Source organism: Podarcis erhardii (genome assembly GCF_964252035.2).
Source record: "Podarcis erhardii genome assembly, chromosome: 12".
NCBI classification, from domain to species: Eukaryota; Metazoa; Chordata; class Lepidosauria; order Squamata; family Lacertidae; genus Podarcis; species Podarcis erhardii.
The window spans coordinates 48192907-48211820 of NC_138513.1; the positions used below are offsets into that span (position 1 = coordinate 48192907).

An 18914-nucleotide genomic window follows, 5' to 3' on the forward strand; every position below is an offset into this window, starting at 1 on the left:
GGCTCTCTGGCCTGGAACAGCTTCTGGGGGCGCACGGAAGGCTGCAGGAGGGAGGAGATGTCCCACTGTCTGAGCAAAAGTCTGTTCTACTTGCACAACAGAAGTTGTCTACAAACTTTTGTCTGTTACAGGACACCATCTAAAAAACAAGGAAGTATGTCTCATTTCAGCACTATTGCACTTACCCAAATTCAAATTTAAATCAATTGATTAACCAAGTAACTCATTAAAGCTCACGACTGATTAGCTAAGGTTTCTTTAATTGGAATAACAGTCCTAAGCTGGCAACCTAATGACAAACTTTAGAATTTAGGTGTGTATATGTGAACATACATTAACACCAACAGTTGATATGGGTGCATATGAAAATCTTCATGCACTTCCCATTGAACATTGAACTTCATGGATGTGTCTGATGTGGACAGAAAGGTGTCTCATCATCCCAAATCACTAGCTTCATGCAACAAACGACAATCAGAGCTGGGTTGGGGCCACTCTGTCTCTCTGATGAAGGCAAGTTGGAAAATTAAAGCCTTAAAATCTGTGAGTTTGGATGTATAATTATTGCTCTTCTGGTCTTTGCTACTATGCAATCAAACTTTCATCAAAGAAAGGAATTTTCTGCTACAAAATCAATATGAAAACATCAAGAAAAATAAATCTAATTTCTTTGAATTGTGTATCTTCAAGTGTATTTTAAATAAAGAACAGTTATCACTAAGCCTTCATAGGAACAGCAAAGAAATACAGCACTGTTTCAAATTTCTGACTGCCATTGTATTCATACATAACAGTAACTTCAGTCTTTTTCCTTCTGGGGGCAATTTTCCTAAACAAACACTTATCTTGATGTCTAACTTAACCAATCTCTAGTAATTTGTATAATCTAACAGATAGCTGCAGAAAAAAACAAAACTGAGGTTCAACGAAAAGCAGACTAAGGGAAGGGGTGGAATATACAGCATCTTATTAGCTTCTGGGCACAGAAGTGAATTTATCACACACTTAAAACTAACGTGCTCAGCCCAATTATAATATCTTGTGGGCAAAGAAATTAATTAAAGAGTAGAATGATAAAGGGCCCAGCAGCAAACCAAGTTTGAAAAATAAATAAGGTCTTTTTGTTAGGGTTTTCTCAAAAGGAAAGAAAGAAAGAAAGAAAGAAAGAAAGAAAGAAAGAAAGAAAGAAATTCAACTGGTAATATAAGTAAGTAATCTTTTTAGGGGTTCCGTGCATTGTAAATGAGACTGGCAGGAAACCCAGCAGTCCAGGTCATAGTTCTGCTCTCCAACTTTGTGATTTGCTAATGTGAAACACATGCATCCCTTTTGCACAGAGTTCAAATAACCCTGGAATTCCAAGAGTGCAGCTCAGTGACTGAACCAGAACAAGGGCAGAACTTGTCAGGATTTAAGAGCTTTCAGCAAAGCCCTTCAATTGCAGTCAGCACCCCATTCCTTAGAAGGATATCAATTATAGATAGTGAGTTGCTTTAGCAAGGGGAGTCAGTGCTGTCAGACACTAGATAGACAACCATGAAGAATCATGAATCTTTCTATTAACTGTAAAGGAGAGGGAGGCTGGTGGCAGGGGCGGGGGTGGTGGTAGAGGGAAAGGATGGATAGGTGCTATAAATAAGGCAGACCCTCTGAATAGTTTAACACACTGCCTGTTAGAACATGCATCACAAACATTTTAAGAAATTTCAGTTCTAAACAGCACATGGAACTTGAAAATTCTCTCCAACTAGTGAAAATTGCTTCAGCATCAAAAAATGCCTAAGTGGTTTGATCATTATTGTATTGCTCTGTATATTTATTTTGTTTATCCACTCACAGGATGGGACAGTCTGGATATGAACTGGAAATTGGTGGCTCCACGCTGCATTTTTAAATGCTGTTTAAGAATATTGAGACAGCAATGAATAAAAATATCATTTCCTTCCGCCTAGGATGACCACTGCCAGCTATGTGACCTTTAACATCTAAGCTATGGCATTACCTGAAATGCTACTGAAAGATTCCGGTAACAGCAGGAAAAAATGACAACATCACAGCATTCGCTATCAGCATGGTATTCAGCATTGAGATGGCAGTTGGCACATCCCACTTATTTGCTGGTGCGGCAAACTCTAAAGCTGTGATTTTCAAAACTTTCGGCCTTGCAGAAACCTTCATATATTTGGTCACCTGCTGCAGAACACTTGGAGATTGAGGAAACCAGGGAAGCACCCATAAGCACCCACTAAATTTGTAGAGTGCACTGAATAGGCCCACAGAAAGAACATCCTAGAAGAGTAGAATGCTATTATCATGCTTTATATCAAAGAAAGCCTTATGAGCTTCCATGGAACACAGTTAGAAAACAACTGCTCTAGTGAGTTTGACTGCTCTAGGAGACTTTGACACTCTCTTCTTGGGGAAATACGTTTCCATTGGCCATTGATGGGTCTTTCAGAGCCAGCTAAAAACCTATTTATTTACTTGGGGCTTTAGGTGTCCCAGGGAGCCAAATTGTAATCATTTTAATGCTTGTGTGCTTAGCTATTTACTGTTCTTTTGGAACACTTTGCAATGGTGTTCTAATGGTATTATACCTCCCTACCCTGGGCTCCTGTATGGGAGGGCAGTGCAGGAGTCAGATAAATAAATGTGATATGCTACAATGCTGGTCTGTGACTTGTGGGTCGTGGCCTGATCCAAGGTGGGTCACAACCACCAGGCAAATATATAGTAGAACATTAAGAAGTAGGTCTCCGAATGCATGTTTGAGTTAAAAGTGGATCCTGGGTTTGAAAATGTTGAAGATACCTGTGCTATAGTGAACAAAACATGATGCAATAGCATTGGCTTTAATAGGCTCACACTCGTGTAGGACTTGCCTCTCTGATTTGTAGAAGAAAGGAAGATACTTGGAGGAGGAATCTGGAGCAGAGAAGCAACAGGCAAGAAAAGGGTTGTGCACTTTGCCCTTCATACACTAACAGGGCTGCAAGGAGGATAAAATGGCAGCAACTCTAGCCACACACTAAGCTCTCGTAGCTTGGAAAAGAAAGTTACAAATGGAATAAAATAGATCTCTGTAAAAAAAAACCTTACATGTCTATAAATTTCTATGAATCTAAGGTGCTGCTTTCAGTTCTTTGGAAGAAAGTAAAGGATGCAAACAGAACAAACTGACACATTCCAGCAAGCCAGGTAAACAAATGTCATTTTTTGAGATAAAAAGTATTATATTACCTGGCTTCTACGTTATATAAAATTCACCTAATGCTTTTGACGAATGAGTGAATAACACCTGAGGCCAGATAAATATCACTTATTTAGTTCTTATGTAACTCTCACCTGGAAACTCAGATACAGCATGTTACAGTGACTTTTGGTAAAATGTTGACATGCCTATGAAATCACCTATACTCCATGGCGTGCTTGCTGAGCGCTCAAAAACCCAGAGACACAGTATTGAACAGTGACAGTTGGCTAAAGTGGGGAAATTATGTTTGAACATTTTTTTAAAGAAACACCTGGGTTGTCAACTTTCAAGTGTGAATGTCATCTTTTACATACTTTTGGATGTCACTTGTAATGTAGATATCATAGGAGGTATGTTAAGAAAGCAGAAACAATAAGATTCATTAATACATATTTACTTTTAAGTAGCGAGTATTAAGTCTCCTGCCACTAATGCTATAGGCTTTTGCCTTCATCCAAGGGAACTACAATAACACAATGTACTCTTATTTTACCAAGTAATCCACTTCAGCTTACACACACAACAGAAAATTGATACATAAAATGCACCACAAATCCTTTAGGGTTGGGGGGGGGCATTTCTCAGTCCCCCCCTTCTATTGTTACAGTCCCATTTGAAAGGGAGGGGAATCAAACTTGGCAAGAGGTTAATAATAACTCATGTCCAGCTTACTATTACTCAATAACTATCAAAGCCTCTGATTCAAAATAGTATTTTGTGGCTTACAGGATCAGAGCCATTACACTCTCTATTGAAGACTTTATTGAATTTTACACTAAGCTTTAGCTGACTGAACAGGTCAAACGCTATAGCTCAAGAGTTTTGCTTTATTCGCAGAAACGCAAACTCCTCTCCAGTCGGCAATGCTGTTTGCAAAGAAACTTGACTCAGCAAAGGGTCACAGAACCTGCCCCTGCAGAAAAGGTCACATACTTTTCAAAACCAGCTCCTGAATGCCATTAACTTACATGCACTAGCTGCTCCTGCGTGTCAAACTCTCGCGAACAGCCTTCCCAATGGCAGTTTGTCTCGTAGACCACTTCAGGCTCTTGCTTGCTTTCGTCTTTGTCCCCTTCTTCTTTAACTAACGTCATGCCTTCCGGTGGCTCCTGGGGGAGTGGGGATGAAGAGAAGAGGGAAAGGGCGTAAGAAAGAGGGGCAGAATCCCCCAGCTTCAAAAGTACCAGAAGGGTGTGGGAAGGAAACCTCATTCACTGCCTTTCAGCAAAACCCCAAAGCCCAGAGTTAATCTTGTAAAGCAAAGAATGAGAAATGGACAATTTCTGCACAGCTGTGTCATGTGCTCCCTATTTTGAGAAAACCCGAAGATATGTGGCTGTGTCCTATGGACTTGCCATTTGCTTCTAAGACTTTTGGCTAAGGTCCTGTCTGTCATGGGTGCAAAGCCTAAGTTCTCAACTTGTGAAATGAGGATGGCAAAAGACAGAATTGTTTGGGAAACCAGTGGGATATGGAGATGCTGTTAACCAGTCTAAGCCAGATTGATTGGGAGGACTATCAATCAAGCCCCAATTTTAAACAGGGCAGTCCTCTCAGGCACAGGTGCCGTAAGAATGGTGTTCAACAATCATCAGCAAAATGCAGGTGTTGGCTAGGCAACATGGTGTTCAGGTGGCTGGTCAAAAATGGATTACATCCTCTGAGTCATGGCCTTTGAACTACCTGGAAACTGCAACCTTTCCACAGCAGATGTTCATTTTACCATGACTGAGCAACTTTGGAGTTTCCTTACCTATACATTTTTTTGGTCCTTCCTTTCTAACAATGAAAACAAGAAGACTTATTGTAGTGATTCATGACTGCACACACATATGCAGCCACACAAAAGTAGAGCAGTCATTTTATATCATTGTAGTATTATGGACTGCTATGCATCAGGGTGTAAAACTTCAGCATTCAACTCTTCTTAGACAGAGAAATACGTTGAGTTAGCAAAGCTGACGGGGAAGATCCAGAATCAGCGTGACGAACTGTTTCAAAAGAACTGGAGCAAATTTATATTATATATGAAAGAGTATTGTAAACATCTGAAAACGTTTGTAGCTTTGAGTTGAAATGTTTTGTAATGGCAATATAAGGAACTGATTTACATTTAACAAGGGCAAATATAAAAATAAGAGAGAAGGCAAAAAAAGTGGTTATAGAAATGCTAAGATTAAAGTAAATATATATGGAAGTCAGGAAGAGGGGCGGGAGGAGGTTGATGCTCTGGTAAGAGCGAGGTTTGAGTTTATTGATGTATGTATGGATATTGTGATCACAAAAATTGAAAATGTAATAAAAATTATTTTAAAAAAAAAATAGACAGAGAAACAATTTGATGTGTGTGAAATTCTATGCATAGCCAAGCAGGTTAGGGGTTGTTGGCAAACATCTGTCTTGAGAGACAATGAAGCACGCCTCCGGGGTGAAGTCAAACCGCTGCATTAGCAGCACCGAAGTGACCTCCCCAGGGCACAAGCCTGGGCAGTGTGTATAGAGGTGCTGGGCTGCCCAGGCAACAAGACCCCCCCCCTCGACCTCATTGATGTGCTCCAAAAGAAAAGCAGGAAGGAAAGGAAAATACATTTGGCAGCAGCTTGGCTGCAGGAGTTGCCAGAAGGAGGTGCACAAGGCACTATCCAACTGCGTTAGGGACTCCACTCCAGGTTTGTGTTTACTCTTCAGCCTTTTCTTCTCCCAAAGATATCCCACAAGGCAGTGGAGGTTTAGGATCAGAGCTTTCTTAGGAGGGCTACCTTCCCAGGTTGACGTGCCCCATCTGCCCCTCACTTCCCTCTACAGCATGTGCAGAAATCACCTTCTTGACCACTGAACCCACTATTGGTCTCATCTGCTCAATCTGCCAGAGCTTGTTTTTGCATGCAGGGGAAGTCCCTAACTCACCAAGGTTTGAGACCCATTGACAACCCTCACTAGGTTTAGCTGTTCCCAGGGTGTGGTCGCTGTTGCATTCTGACAGCTTCTAGAAGTCACAGGTGAAAGCTGAGTGCAGGGTGGGGACCAAAGGTGGACAAGCTACACCAGAAGCAGCGTGATTTTCGCCGCCCCCCCACACACTACTCCTCCCCTAACACCCCAGGATTAGGGATAGGTACACGGTATGTACATTGAGGCCATAGCCTCAGAGCCAAAATGTGCCAATAATTTGTGGATGTTGAATAGCTAAGAGAAAAAGGGTATTTGTGGACCCTCATTGTTTTACCTGCATGCTTCCTGCACCTGGGCTGGGGAGGTCGTCATCTGGTTTTATCTTTGAACGCTTGTTATGCATCGGGTCACCTGTGCTGCTCACTGCAGACTCGCTCGTGGGTTTGCTCTGCTGTACATATTTACGTCCCAAAAGATACAAATACATGATTTCAAACAGATACAAGCAGACCCTTCTGAGCAGATTTATTTGGACAATTTCCAGAAGGGGAGCAATATTTGCCTCTTTAGCAAAAACAACCAAGTCTCATAGCACCTTAAAGACCAACAAATTTATTATAGCATAAATTTTATAAACTACAGATGATTTAATCAGATGATAACATGTCTTTCGGGGGGGGTGTATGTGTACACACACACACACACAGGTATATAGACATACAGGTGTGGGCATGTGTGTGTCTTAGAGGTGTGCATTAGGTTTGTGCACTTCCCAAACCGCAAGGCCCATAGCGATGAGTCAGGTGAGGTTTTCATATACACAAGTTAAATTTCCCTGTTAGCATTTTGCACGTGGCCGCTCTGCTTACAAAGCAGGATCAGCAGGGGGAGTTTTGCCACTAACTTCTGTGGGATATGAATTGTACTCATTTTACTTTAGCTTATTACTGCTTCCTGCACCCTTTGCTTGAACATTCTAAAACTGTCAGATCCAAAACACAGAAACTGAAATATTTATAAGGGATGGAAAGCACTCTATCAATCTGAAACCATGATACACTCTGGGTAATTTATAATAAAAGATTGCATATACTGCTGCCCCAAGGTACTTGTTAGCCAATCTGCTCAGTGGCTGTGGTGATTAATCGCTAACATGACAATGTGGTTGGCTTACAAAAAGGACCCAGACAAATTAGCAGTGTGCAAAAGCTTCTCTTCTATATTCCCTTACCTGTGTGGATTCCGATGGACCTGAACTGATCTGGACAGGATTCAAGACGCTAGGAATGCCAGGAATAGGCCTCTGCGTAGGAAAGGTTGGCGCAGGATGGATAAGTGGAGGGCTGTGTCCGAAGGCTGAGCCCAGGCTCTGCTGACGACTGAGGATTTGTTGATGCATCTGTTGAAGGGATACTGGGGTGGGAGGGTACGCGAAACTCAGAGCAGGGCTGCGTTGCGAGGAAGGGAAAGGGGAGTAAGTAAAATTAGCCACAGAATCAAGCAAAGACACGTGACATTTTAGCAACTTCAAAATATGGTTGAGGATCATTAGTTGTTCCAAACCATGGACTCAGCTATACAGCTGCAAATAAAACATTTTAAGTGTGCTTTAAGTGCAATATACAATGTGACATTAGATGGCGGCGGTGAGCCTTATGGAAAATTCGATGTCTTTTTAAAGATGCTTTTTAAAAAAGCATTTTCAGAACACTATTTTATATGTGTGTAGATTCCACCCATGAAACCACAGCTTCCCAGTTTGGATGAAACAGGAAACAATGTAGTTAATTAAAAACTCTCTGGGTTTAACTGCAGTGCACCAATAAGGGTAGAGAGAAGATCTTTGCATGCAAGAAAGAGGCTCATGCATATCATGGTGTTTTAACTGAAATATGACATTTGTTTACCTAGTTTCATGACGAAATATAGTTTGGCTGCTGAATGACACTATTTTGGTAGATGCAAACATATATACAAAAACACTATTAATACTATTATCAAGTATTAAGCACAAATAAGTTATTCAATATCAAGAACAACGTAGCTTTGATACTGATGGATAATACTGATTTTTGGCAACTAATTATTGACTGGACAACTGCCAATTGCTCTGATGCTCCTTCACCTCCCTCCATTCACGCCATTCCTCTCTCTCCTCTCTCCACAATGACTGCTATGATAACTGAATACAGTTACATTTCTCCCTCTTCTACTAAGGTCACAGTCCTAAACACAATTTTCACCACGTCAGTCTCATTAAATGCAGTGGGACAAGATCCAGTGAACGTTTGTAGGATTTCAGTGTAGCGTGTGTTTGGCTGAGGATGCAGTCAGCCAAGCAAGTTCCACTCCTCTCAGCCTTGATGGGCTGCTACTCATTTGGGGTTGGGAGACAGAAGCAGGGCCTGAGCAAGGCAGAAAGTCAGTTCACCACTACAACAGCTGCATGCGTAGCTCAGAGTCTTACTAGAATTAAAGGGACTTAAATACCAATCTTATTCCTGCAGCAGAAGTTAGGAGAAGGTGGGTCATACAAGGAGTGCTAGATTACCTGCTGCTTCTCTACCAAATTTTTGATTCTATTAATCCAAAAGAAATAGGCCTCTATCTTTGGATTCATGTCCATGGTTTGAGGCAAGGTATGATTTCATTTATTCATACATCCCATATACAATAACGGTCCCTCCATATACTGGACATGCATGATTTCCTCAACTAGAATAAAGCCTGAACACCTTCTGTTATGGGCACTCTGTTATTCCAGACCAAATTAATATTCCCTAGATAAAAAAAGACTTTCCTCTCTGAGGGGAAATAAAATCTTACATTTGTGTGCATGACCTCCTTTCTTCCCCCAACAATGTCATCTGATAAGCACGTCCTACCTCGGTGCCATCATGCCCAAATGTCTGGGGTATGAAAAATATGCAGAATAGCCTGGTTTACTTCATACAGTATGTATTCTCCTACAAAGAAGGGTAGCAGGGATGGAGAACCTGCAGCCTTTCAGGTGTTGTTGACCTGCAACTCCCGTATTCAGGGCCACTGGCCATGCTGATGGGGGATGATAGCTGGAATCCAACAATATCTGGAGGGCCACAGATTCCCCATTCCTGTTCCGCAGCATTTAAGATTGCAAGTGATGACAGACTTCAGATACCATCTGTATGTAACTGTGCTGCTGTATTATAGAAAGCAACGGTCAAGTTTCCTATTTTCATATTAAATTGGAATCACATCCCCTTGAGAGACCGTGTGTTGCAGGGACTAGCATGGGGAATAACTGGGTTCAAATCCCCGCTTAGTCATGGGGCTCAGTGGATAATTTTGCGAAAGTCACCATTTCCCACTGCCTGACCCATCTCACAGGATAGGAAGCAGAAGCAAAGGAGTCCCAAACAATTTTAGTAGGAAACATCAGATTTCCCTTAGTAAAGAGATTCCTCAAAACATGCTGGGAACCAACTCTGTCTGTGCAACTGTATTATTTTACTCCTTGCTTTTTCAACAGTTGCATTTGATCCTCTCTACCGTGTTGTTGTGGGTGGGTAGACTATGTGTGGGTGGGTGTGCATGCCCCCTGACCTCCTTGGGGGAAATGAAAAAAAAAAATGTAATGTATGTATTTGTTTGTTTTTTAAATGACTTAATTTGGATCTATCTGTCCCTAAAATCATATTAGTGGTGTTTTTTTACAAGTACAAGAGGGTTAAAATGATAGAACATAGGCATGCATGAGTTTGTATAGTATATTAATGAACCAGAGAGAGTAGTTGTACCACTCCAATCTCAGGTTTCTGAAAGGGTGTGTGTGTGTGTGTGTGTGTGAAATCATTGTGTTCCGTGATGAATGGCTTGTACACTGAAGAATAAATTGAACAAACTGGCATAGAGCTCAGTGAACATGAAATCAGCTATTAGAAGAAAGCTTGTGAACAAATTCTGAAGCTGATATGCATCTTTTGATTAATGTCCTATCAATCATCCATAGAGGCTACCTTAGCTAAGTCGTGCTGTAATCATTCATGGTTGCTTACAGGGAACATAGGCAAGGACTAAGGGGCTGCAATAACTGAATATTATTACCAATTTCCCTCTGACTCTTACAGTGAACAATTACTGTTTGGGGGACATTTCTGCCTCCTTTTATTAAAAGGATACAATGTGGAATGAAAAGGAAGTTCCTCAAAGGCTTCTAAAAATTTCCCTGGTGTTTTTAAACTGGCAAACTATTGCAACTGGGAGATCCTCACAGCAATAACAGTAACCTATTCGCATCGAACCTCCTCTCGCCACCTCTTTATGAGCTGTAGTCAATTGGACAAAAGTGCATCGTCAGGAGCGAGAATTGTTCTTCAGAAGGAATTCAAATTCTTTCACCTATTTCAGAGTAATGTTTTCAGCTAATGTGCTTAATCATAGCAATAATTATGATGGCAGACTCTAAATTTGCATTAAACCCACCACTGACATTACAACGAACTTTGATTCCTGCAAATATGATACGTGTGCACATTTTTGTAGGCAATTAAATAAATTACAGTCATTTATTAAATTTAAAAAAGACCATTGGATCTTAATTTTGATGGTAAGCCACTGGCAAAAAACAACAACACACCTTGCAATGCTCCATTATATTTTTCAGAGGCTTTGATCCAATCTATTCATTTCTACATTACAAGACCTAGAGAGCGGTTTCCCAGTACCATTTTGCCAGAGCCTGGCTGTTTAGGCTAGAGCATACTCTGGGAAATACAGTAGAGTAATGAAGTGATGACAGGTATTAGCATGCATAATGGGCTTTAATAGACATTTATTGTTGTTTAACTGGAAGGGGGAGCAGGGCTTTCCCACCGGAATATTTCTACATTGAGGCTCATTGATCACTAATTTCAGAGGGGAAAGAGGTTAATCCATCAGTTTCTGCAACCAAACGGCACTGATAGAAATTCTTTAGGTGACATTCTGGATGGTCTGAGCTTTCCATCTTTGCAAACAAATGAGTGATATGACAAGCATGGTGTTCAAAACACATTTAACCAATTGATTTTCTCTCCCCCTTGTAATAAGATCTAGAGACATATGAAAGAGTGGACCATGAGCCAAGATTAAAGAAATTGCTTCACACAGAGGAACATAACACTGCAAGATTATCAATAAAACTACTGTAAAACACCATGTCATCCATTCTTTTTCTTTATCTAAAGTTTGTTATTGCAATAAATAGCTGTTATTGAACAGTTTGCCTTTTCCTACAGCTTTTCCAAATTTTAGTACAGGCAGGTTTCAATCTACTCTTAAAAAATACTGAGCAAACCATTTTTGTTATTGTGCTTTCTCTTTGCTTTTGCAGAAGTGACTAACTTGCAATATTCCTAAAAGTCATAACGGGAGGCAGGCATAGTTTTTCTCAGGTGCAAAATGGAATGCAACAATATGCAGTGGGATCCTAAACTTGCTTACTCAGAAATAAATCCCACCAAGATCAATGGGACTTATTCCTTAAGCAAGCTAACACTGAAACCTTATGGCTGCAAACCTCTGTGTTTAAACCCCAGTTGGTATTTAATACTGAATCTTAAATTGATGTAACTCGCCCTGGGACCCACTGGTGAAGGGAAGGTAATAATTTTAATAAAATAACAACAAAAACAATATATCTACATAGACCAGGCAGTCCATGTTTTTGGAGTACAGCTCCCACCATCCCTGACTGTTGGCCATGCTGGATGGGCTGATGAGAGTTGGGCACACGTAACCTCTGAAGGCATTCCATTGGCTACACTAATGCACGTAAGAGCGTGTTTGTGTAGGGCGCTGTTGTTTGATGCTAAGGAGCAAAGAGGGCCTGCGGATCAGCAATGCAGAACTGAACTGCAAAGCCATTATCCATAGTCCAGATACAGTGATTTCTATGGCCAGTACCCATACAGCATTGGCCCAGCTGTAAAGATCACTCACATCTGTATAGCAAGAGAAGCTGATAGTAAATAAGCCTGTCCAAAAAAGAGTATTTCACACACAGCCCATTTCAATTCCCAGGGTTCCACAGAACTGGGGATTTTCATGGAGGCTCTGTCTCATAATTTATGCTGCTCTTTCACATCATGAACACTCCAGGTAATATGCACTAGAGAAGAGTTAGGTGCCTATTGTTCTCCATGGGCCTAATTCTGTTGGATTGCGGAGAAGTCCTATGTACAGCAAAACCAGGAAGGCAAACACACCCACCCTTATTAATCTGTCCTTATGTTTGTTTCACATTTTACAGTGTGTTTCTAAAACTCTGCAAGAAGAGGGACGGACCAGGGGTTTTAAAAACTAAGGGAGAACACCATTAATGTGTTTGTGTTCAAGGATTAGAAGGCTTTAACGAAAAACAACAACTCAGTTTTTTATTCCATTTCCAATATTGTAACAGATTTCAGAAGGAATGTGCCAGCATGGACTGGCTTTATATTTTATTCCTTTTTTCATTTCCCGTGAACTCTCTGCTCCTACGGCTGCAACCTTCTTTGCCTCTAATCCCCATTCTCTAAAATTTTAAAACTGGAGGTAAAACAGGTCAGCAAATTACATTTCGATTACATGAGGGCATCATATTTTATGGAACTGACTTCAAGAAGAAGAAAAGCAGACCTTATAATCAAAACCAAACATTGTGGCTATTTTGTGGCTGTCCTCCTAAGTAGGTCACATTGTTGCTGGTCACAGTTGTGGAATTTACCTCAAAACAGCTGCTGTTAATTGTTAAGATATACAGTATTCTCTTTCGTGCACATTTGTCAAAAGAGTCCATAACAGATATACAAGCCCCGGTTTTAAGAAAACTGTGAAAGCACCAAAAAAGATCCATAAAATCTGGCTGTTGGAAAATGGCTGTTGGAAATGAAGAACCTCTTTCTGATTTTCATGTCTCAGTCAATTTCTACAGCATAGTAAGGTTGGGTGGGAAGTTTTCTAGGATGGAACTACCATGGCATTTTTATATCCTTTGATAAATTGTTCAGGTTTCCCTCACCAAATTCTCCTTGATAAGTTGCAATTTATTTAAATTAACATTTATTTTTAAATTTAGGTGGCGAGCCACCACCATGTAGTTTGAAGTCTTTTCAATTTCAGTTGTACATGCGAACTATATGACATGTATCTGAGAGCTTAGTTGTGTTATTGTTACTTTTGACTTCCTCTCTGCTCTCTTAGTTGCAAAAGAAGATTCCACATAGCATGGGTTTTTGTTGGGGGTTGGGGTGTTGTTTGAGAAACCCAACTCCAAGGGGCCCAAGGACACATGAAAGTATTTGTGCAGGTTTTTTAACCAATGCCAGTGGGTACATAACTGTGCACAAAATTTCATTCCTCAAAAGCTTAAATGCCCTGGTCCAGTGGTTCTCAAACTTCTTTTTCTGGGCCGTACTTTCAGTATAAAAATTTGCTCGTGCCACACCGAATTTTTTATTGATAAGAAATACAGTGGGAAACAAAAAGTAACAACTCCTAGCATTGCTTGATTTATAACACAGAACACAGCTACTTTATGATCATGGGACACCCAGAAAGTATTAAACAATGCAGCTACATAAGAACAGGAATCACTCCCAAAAACGTAATTATAAATGTACCTTAAGTATCTATGCAAACTCAACGAGATGTGTGAGATGGCTTTTGCTGGGTCATCTCATTTATATTAGGTCTAATTTGAGACAAGCTCTTATCTCCTCATCAACATCAAGAAGCTTTTCTCTTTTCTGATCTTTCACATTTGTCAAAGTTGAAAATCCCGGATTACAGCAATATGTCGTGGAGAACTGTAGAAGAACAGCCAGGGCTTTTGAATATCTATCCATATTCTGCATATGTGTGTCACACACACACACACACACACACAGACACTACAGTGAAATATTTAAATGTTTCCTTGTCCTTGAATCTTTCCGCCACACTTGCCATCCTCTCCTGCCACACCAGGCTGGCGCATCACACCCTTTGGAGAACCACTGTCCTTGTTCAAGAAGCCTCAGGAATAAAAACCACCTGCAAGCCAAAGCCGAGGGCGGGACAGCTCCAATGGCCTAAGGGCTGCTTTCGTTTTCCTTAACCAGCGCTAGCAGCTGCCTGCCTCTTGTGTGCCGACTGCTGAACTGCGGCCAGTAGAGCTCTCTTAGGAATGGAAAGGAAAGGAATCAGCTGTGAAGTTGACATGAATGCTCTTTTGATGTCGAGGTGTATCACGATCCTCAGCCAGTCACCATTCAAGTTGATGGATGCACAAGGTGTATATGTTCTCTAGCCACATGCAGCACAACGTTAAACCGGGATCAGCATCGTAATGTTTTGTTTCATCTGCTCATCCTGCTGAATTCTGGTCTAATAGTTTTCCAAATGCCACGGCAGCATCAGCCAAGCAGTTTTCTCGCTGGATAAATTTTATTTCTTTGCGTTTTTAGATACATGCATTGTTTTATTCAGCTGCTTCATTTGACAAATGCCTACCAGTTTGTAACATTTGTTTCATTTCAACAAATTTATTTAGAGGCATTCTGCGTAGCATCGATATATTTAATATATAGCTCTGAAATGTGCTTTGTTCTATTATATATGCAATATTTATTCTGGCAGTCTCCTACTAAACTATTAACAAAAATTGTGTGCTCTTGACTCATCATGTTTGCACTGTGTTTAACACTCAGAGTATTTTTACTCCTGAAGTCTTAAGTGTTCTTCAGCTAACTTCCATTGGATGAAGTTGATGTTTTCTACTTTATTTAAATTTTCCTTTCATTGCACTTCCATTGTAGTTTTAGTTTTCTTACTGAATAAGAGGCAATAATGGTTTCTTTACAATTTCCACCAGTGCTTACCCATTATCTGTTTTATTTTATCTTTTATAACAAACTGTATTTCTCTTCCTGAAAAAGAGTATTGCTATACATAAACCATTGTTAACACAGGTTGTTGGTGCAGTACTGAAGACGGATGAACTTTTGTCATTTCCAAATTATAACCACTAGAATCTCCTTTAAGCAGAAGTTTTTAGAGATTATAGTTTTGAAATGACAGAAGCATTTTTATTCATTTTCCCTGCCTCCCTGAAGGAGTTGGTGTTGACGCCATGCCAGTTTTCTTTGTTGATTTTCTTCCCTTATTCAGCAAGTTGCTAGATAACATTGAGGATTTAGACCTATTTTAATCCGACTTTCAGACTAGTTTTAGAACAGAAGCCACTTTGGTTGTTCTAGCTGACAACTTTCACTGGAAGAAAGGTAAAGCATGCCCTGTTTGATTGGGCTTTTTATAATTAAGTTTTGGTGGTTAAATTTAATTTACTGTAGGATTTGGCTTAACAATATTATTAACAATACAGTCATACCTTGGTTTTTGAACAGCTTAGTTCTCGAATGTTTCAGCTGTTCCAGTTTGCAAACTATTTGTGGAAGCTGAACGTCCGCGGCTTCCGATTGGCTGCAGAAGCTGCACTTTGGTTTCCAAATGTTTTGGAAGTTGAACAGACCTCTGGAACAGATTCCGTTTGATTTCCAAGGTACGACCGTACTGCTCACCTGGTCTGATCTGCAAATATGGTTTGCTGCATGCTGATATGTTTAATTGCTGCTTTTTATTTATTTGTATATTGGTATGCTCTTATATAAAGAGTGTTTTTAAAATTTGTAATGCTCTAATGGAATTTTGCTGGGATTTTAGGGGAGGGGCAGTATCTCTGGTGGGGGACATTGCATGCTCTTTCTGGGTGCCTCATCCACCAGGCAGACATAGCATCAAATTGTATAAGGCTGAGCAAGCATCACTGCTGGTGATCCTGAACAAGCATCACTGCTGGTGATCCTCACTGGCCACCTGCAGTTGAGACACACAGTAAGAAGGTTCACATATCACAGCTCTTTTGAGATCTGTCACACTCGGACAGGGGATGACACTTTGAATGATCCCCCTTGTGAATAACCAGGAGAGCATTCACATGTGCAAAGTGCGATGCACAGGTCAACCTATGCACAGAATTCATCTCATGAAGCTTAGTTTGGAGCATCTATGAAATCTCAAATCTTCAAATGAACAAAAACAATAGGTTGATATGGCATTATTTAAGGCTTATGGGGGGATCTGATGCTGAGAGACATCTGGTTCTTCTTTATGCTCTTTGTATTTTTAAATGGCTACCTTATTTCTAGGGCAAAGTATTACTAAATATGTAGAGCTTGTGTAAAATTTTGCATATTCAATGAGTGGAAACCTTTGCTGAAAAGCAAAACAAATCACACAGCAATGACTTGTGCAGTCTCTTGCCCCCCAAGTCTCAGAAGTATTGATGACCTGTTGCTTCTTGGGTAGCTGAGGGAATGCAAGACTTTCTAAAGCCTTAAAAGTCGGGGGGGGGGGGCTTTTTTGCATAGCTCCATCTGGTATGGAAGATTTGAAAGAAAATGTACAAGGAGAACTCAAAGAGCACATGGAAAACTACTGTTTTCAATGCTAGTACAAGTGCAACCAAATACTTTTGAGCTCAGCAACATTTCAACCCAAAATAGGGGGGGAAATAGGAATAATTAGGGGAAAGCCCATTACTCGGAGCTCTATGGCATATAAATATTGTTCAGGATTATAAATTACTCATTAAAGGCATAAATTAAGAAATGTATGTGGCCATCCTATTATAATACTGTGATGAGTCACCCTTCTCTAACGTGTGACCCACCCTTTCCCACTCAAACCTAACGTGGCAAATCTGAGCTTCCGTTATCGGAATAGGAATGAAAAGATAAAATTGGTTTGTTGCTGTTCAATATTCCCCACAAGATTTCCATGGAACTGTAGAGTTGGAAGGGACTCCAAGGGTCCTCTAGTCCAACCCCCTGGAATGCAGGAATCTCAACTAAAGCACCCATGACAGATGGTCATCCAACATCTGCTTAAAAACCTTCAATGAAGGAGAGTCCACCACCTTCCAAGGAAGTCCATTCCACTGTCCTTCCTGATGTTTAGTCAGAATCTCCTTTCTTGTAACTTAAGGCCAATGTTTGGGCCTACCCTCTGGAGCAGGAAAAATAAGCTTGTTCCATCTTCCATGTGACAGTCCTTTAGCTCCTAGATAGATGGCTCCCTTGTTGCTTTTTCCATCTTCTGGGAAATGAAACTGACATTTTATTAAGCCACTAAATTGCCCAATTAAGTGTGGCTCTGCACCCTTTGGTATGGTTGCCAATTCAGATTCAGAGGGCTGACGTACTTTTAAGGATTGCATAGAAGAGAATTTTGCCAGTGTGGCTTACTGCATCACTGTAGCAATGGGGTGCAGAAAGGTCTATTTGGTAAAACTCTGATATTTTTAATGCAACATTTATAGTTACAGAAGTCCTTGCGCCATCCACACCTCAAGAAGTTAGAAATTGGTGCAATTCATTAAAAGTGGCCCAATTTCCTATCAGCTTTCCTATACATGCACGGTATACTAACACATGATGGGGTCTCTCTCTGTGTGTGTCCAACTCCCACAGTCCTTTTTATAGTTGGGACAATTTGATTTTTTGGTATCATTTTGAATCTTATTCCAACTATGTATTGCTATACATTCAGTGCATATAGATCAAATGACATTTAAAAAACCACAGTTACTGAAAGAATTCATCTGGTAATATGGTCATTTTATTTTATTTTTGTAGTTTTTCACATTTAGGAACAACTCTGTTATCCATGAGCAACACCTTGTGTGCTAAACCCATTTACTTGAGAGCAAGTCCCATTGGTTTCACTGGGATTCCAGTGAAGGGCATAAGCCTGAGAAACATAGCAAAGGACTTGGGCCTATACTCTTGCAATAGGAAGCTGCCCCTCAGCTTCATGGTTTTCTAAAATAAAAATATCCAAGAAAGGTAAACTAATTTCTTCATGTAAATCAAGTCACTCTCAATATCACAAGTCAATTGTAGCAATGCCCCTCTTATAAACAGCAGGTTAGGAAAGCAAAGCAAACCAAGTTGATTTTTCTTTCCCTGCATCCAACCCCTTCAGGAGTGAGTGTTCTAGTTCTTCCTCCTGCTGTTTAAACTTGCCTCAACCTCTGGGCCCCCAACTGCTTAATCTCTTCCCAACTTTGTTTAGCTTAATCTGAGCCAAGAAGCAAAGTGAAGGAAACTAGATATTGCAAAAATCAGCCTGCAATTAACAAGACCTTATTAATGTCACATTTCTGCTCAGGTAGCCCAAAATGGATCAAGATATAAGAAAAAAGTGATAGTTATTTTCAGAGCTTGATCCTAGAGAGGAAAAGTACATTGGAATTAAACACAGTGAGGTTGGTTCCATGTGTCATGTGTATCTTCACCTTGAGAATGGTTTTAGGTCTACCTCAAAAAAAGTCAACAGAACATGTGTGACTCGTGCAAAATCTTAGCTCACACTGCCTGTGCAATATGCGAAGGGGATGTGTGTGAATTTCACCTGCACTGACACACATGACACAAGCATGTGGAAATCCTTCACTTTTCAGATAGAAAGAATGAAGACACACAAATCATCCATACATCCAACAAATCAATATGTCTGACATCAGGAATCACAAGACAGAGAAGCCAGTAGGAGAACACTTCAATCTCCCAGGACATTCAATACAAGATCTCCAAGCAGCTGTCTTATTACAAAAGAATTTCAGAAATAGACTTGAAAGAGAAGTTGCTGAATTACAACTTATTACTAAACTGAAAACTATGGAGAGACCTGGCCTGAACAGAGATATTGGATTCTTGTCTCATTACAT

At 40.4% G+C, this 18914-nt stretch overlaps 1 protein-coding gene across 5 annotated transcripts in view; it reads right to left on the reverse strand.

Moving 5' to 3' along the window:
• GLI3 (GLI family zinc finger 3) overlaps nucleotides 1–18914 on the reverse strand; it is a 240194-nt gene that overhangs the window by 48925 nt on the left and 172355 nt on the right. For 4 of the 5 annotated variants that reach the window (XM_081834713.1, XM_081834715.1, XM_081834714.1 and 1 more), the window contains 3 exons: nucleotides 7377–7593; nucleotides 6480–6596; nucleotides 4222–4362 (listed from right to left, as the gene is read on the reverse strand). In XM_081834713.1, the coding sequence (XP_081690839.1) occupies nucleotides 4222–4362; nucleotides 6480–6596; nucleotides 7377–7593 (475 nt within the window). The remainder of the gene's footprint in view (nucleotides 1–4221; nucleotides 4363–6479; nucleotides 6597–7376; nucleotides 7594–18914) is intronic. The other variant, XM_081834716.1, reaches the window with a different exon arrangement.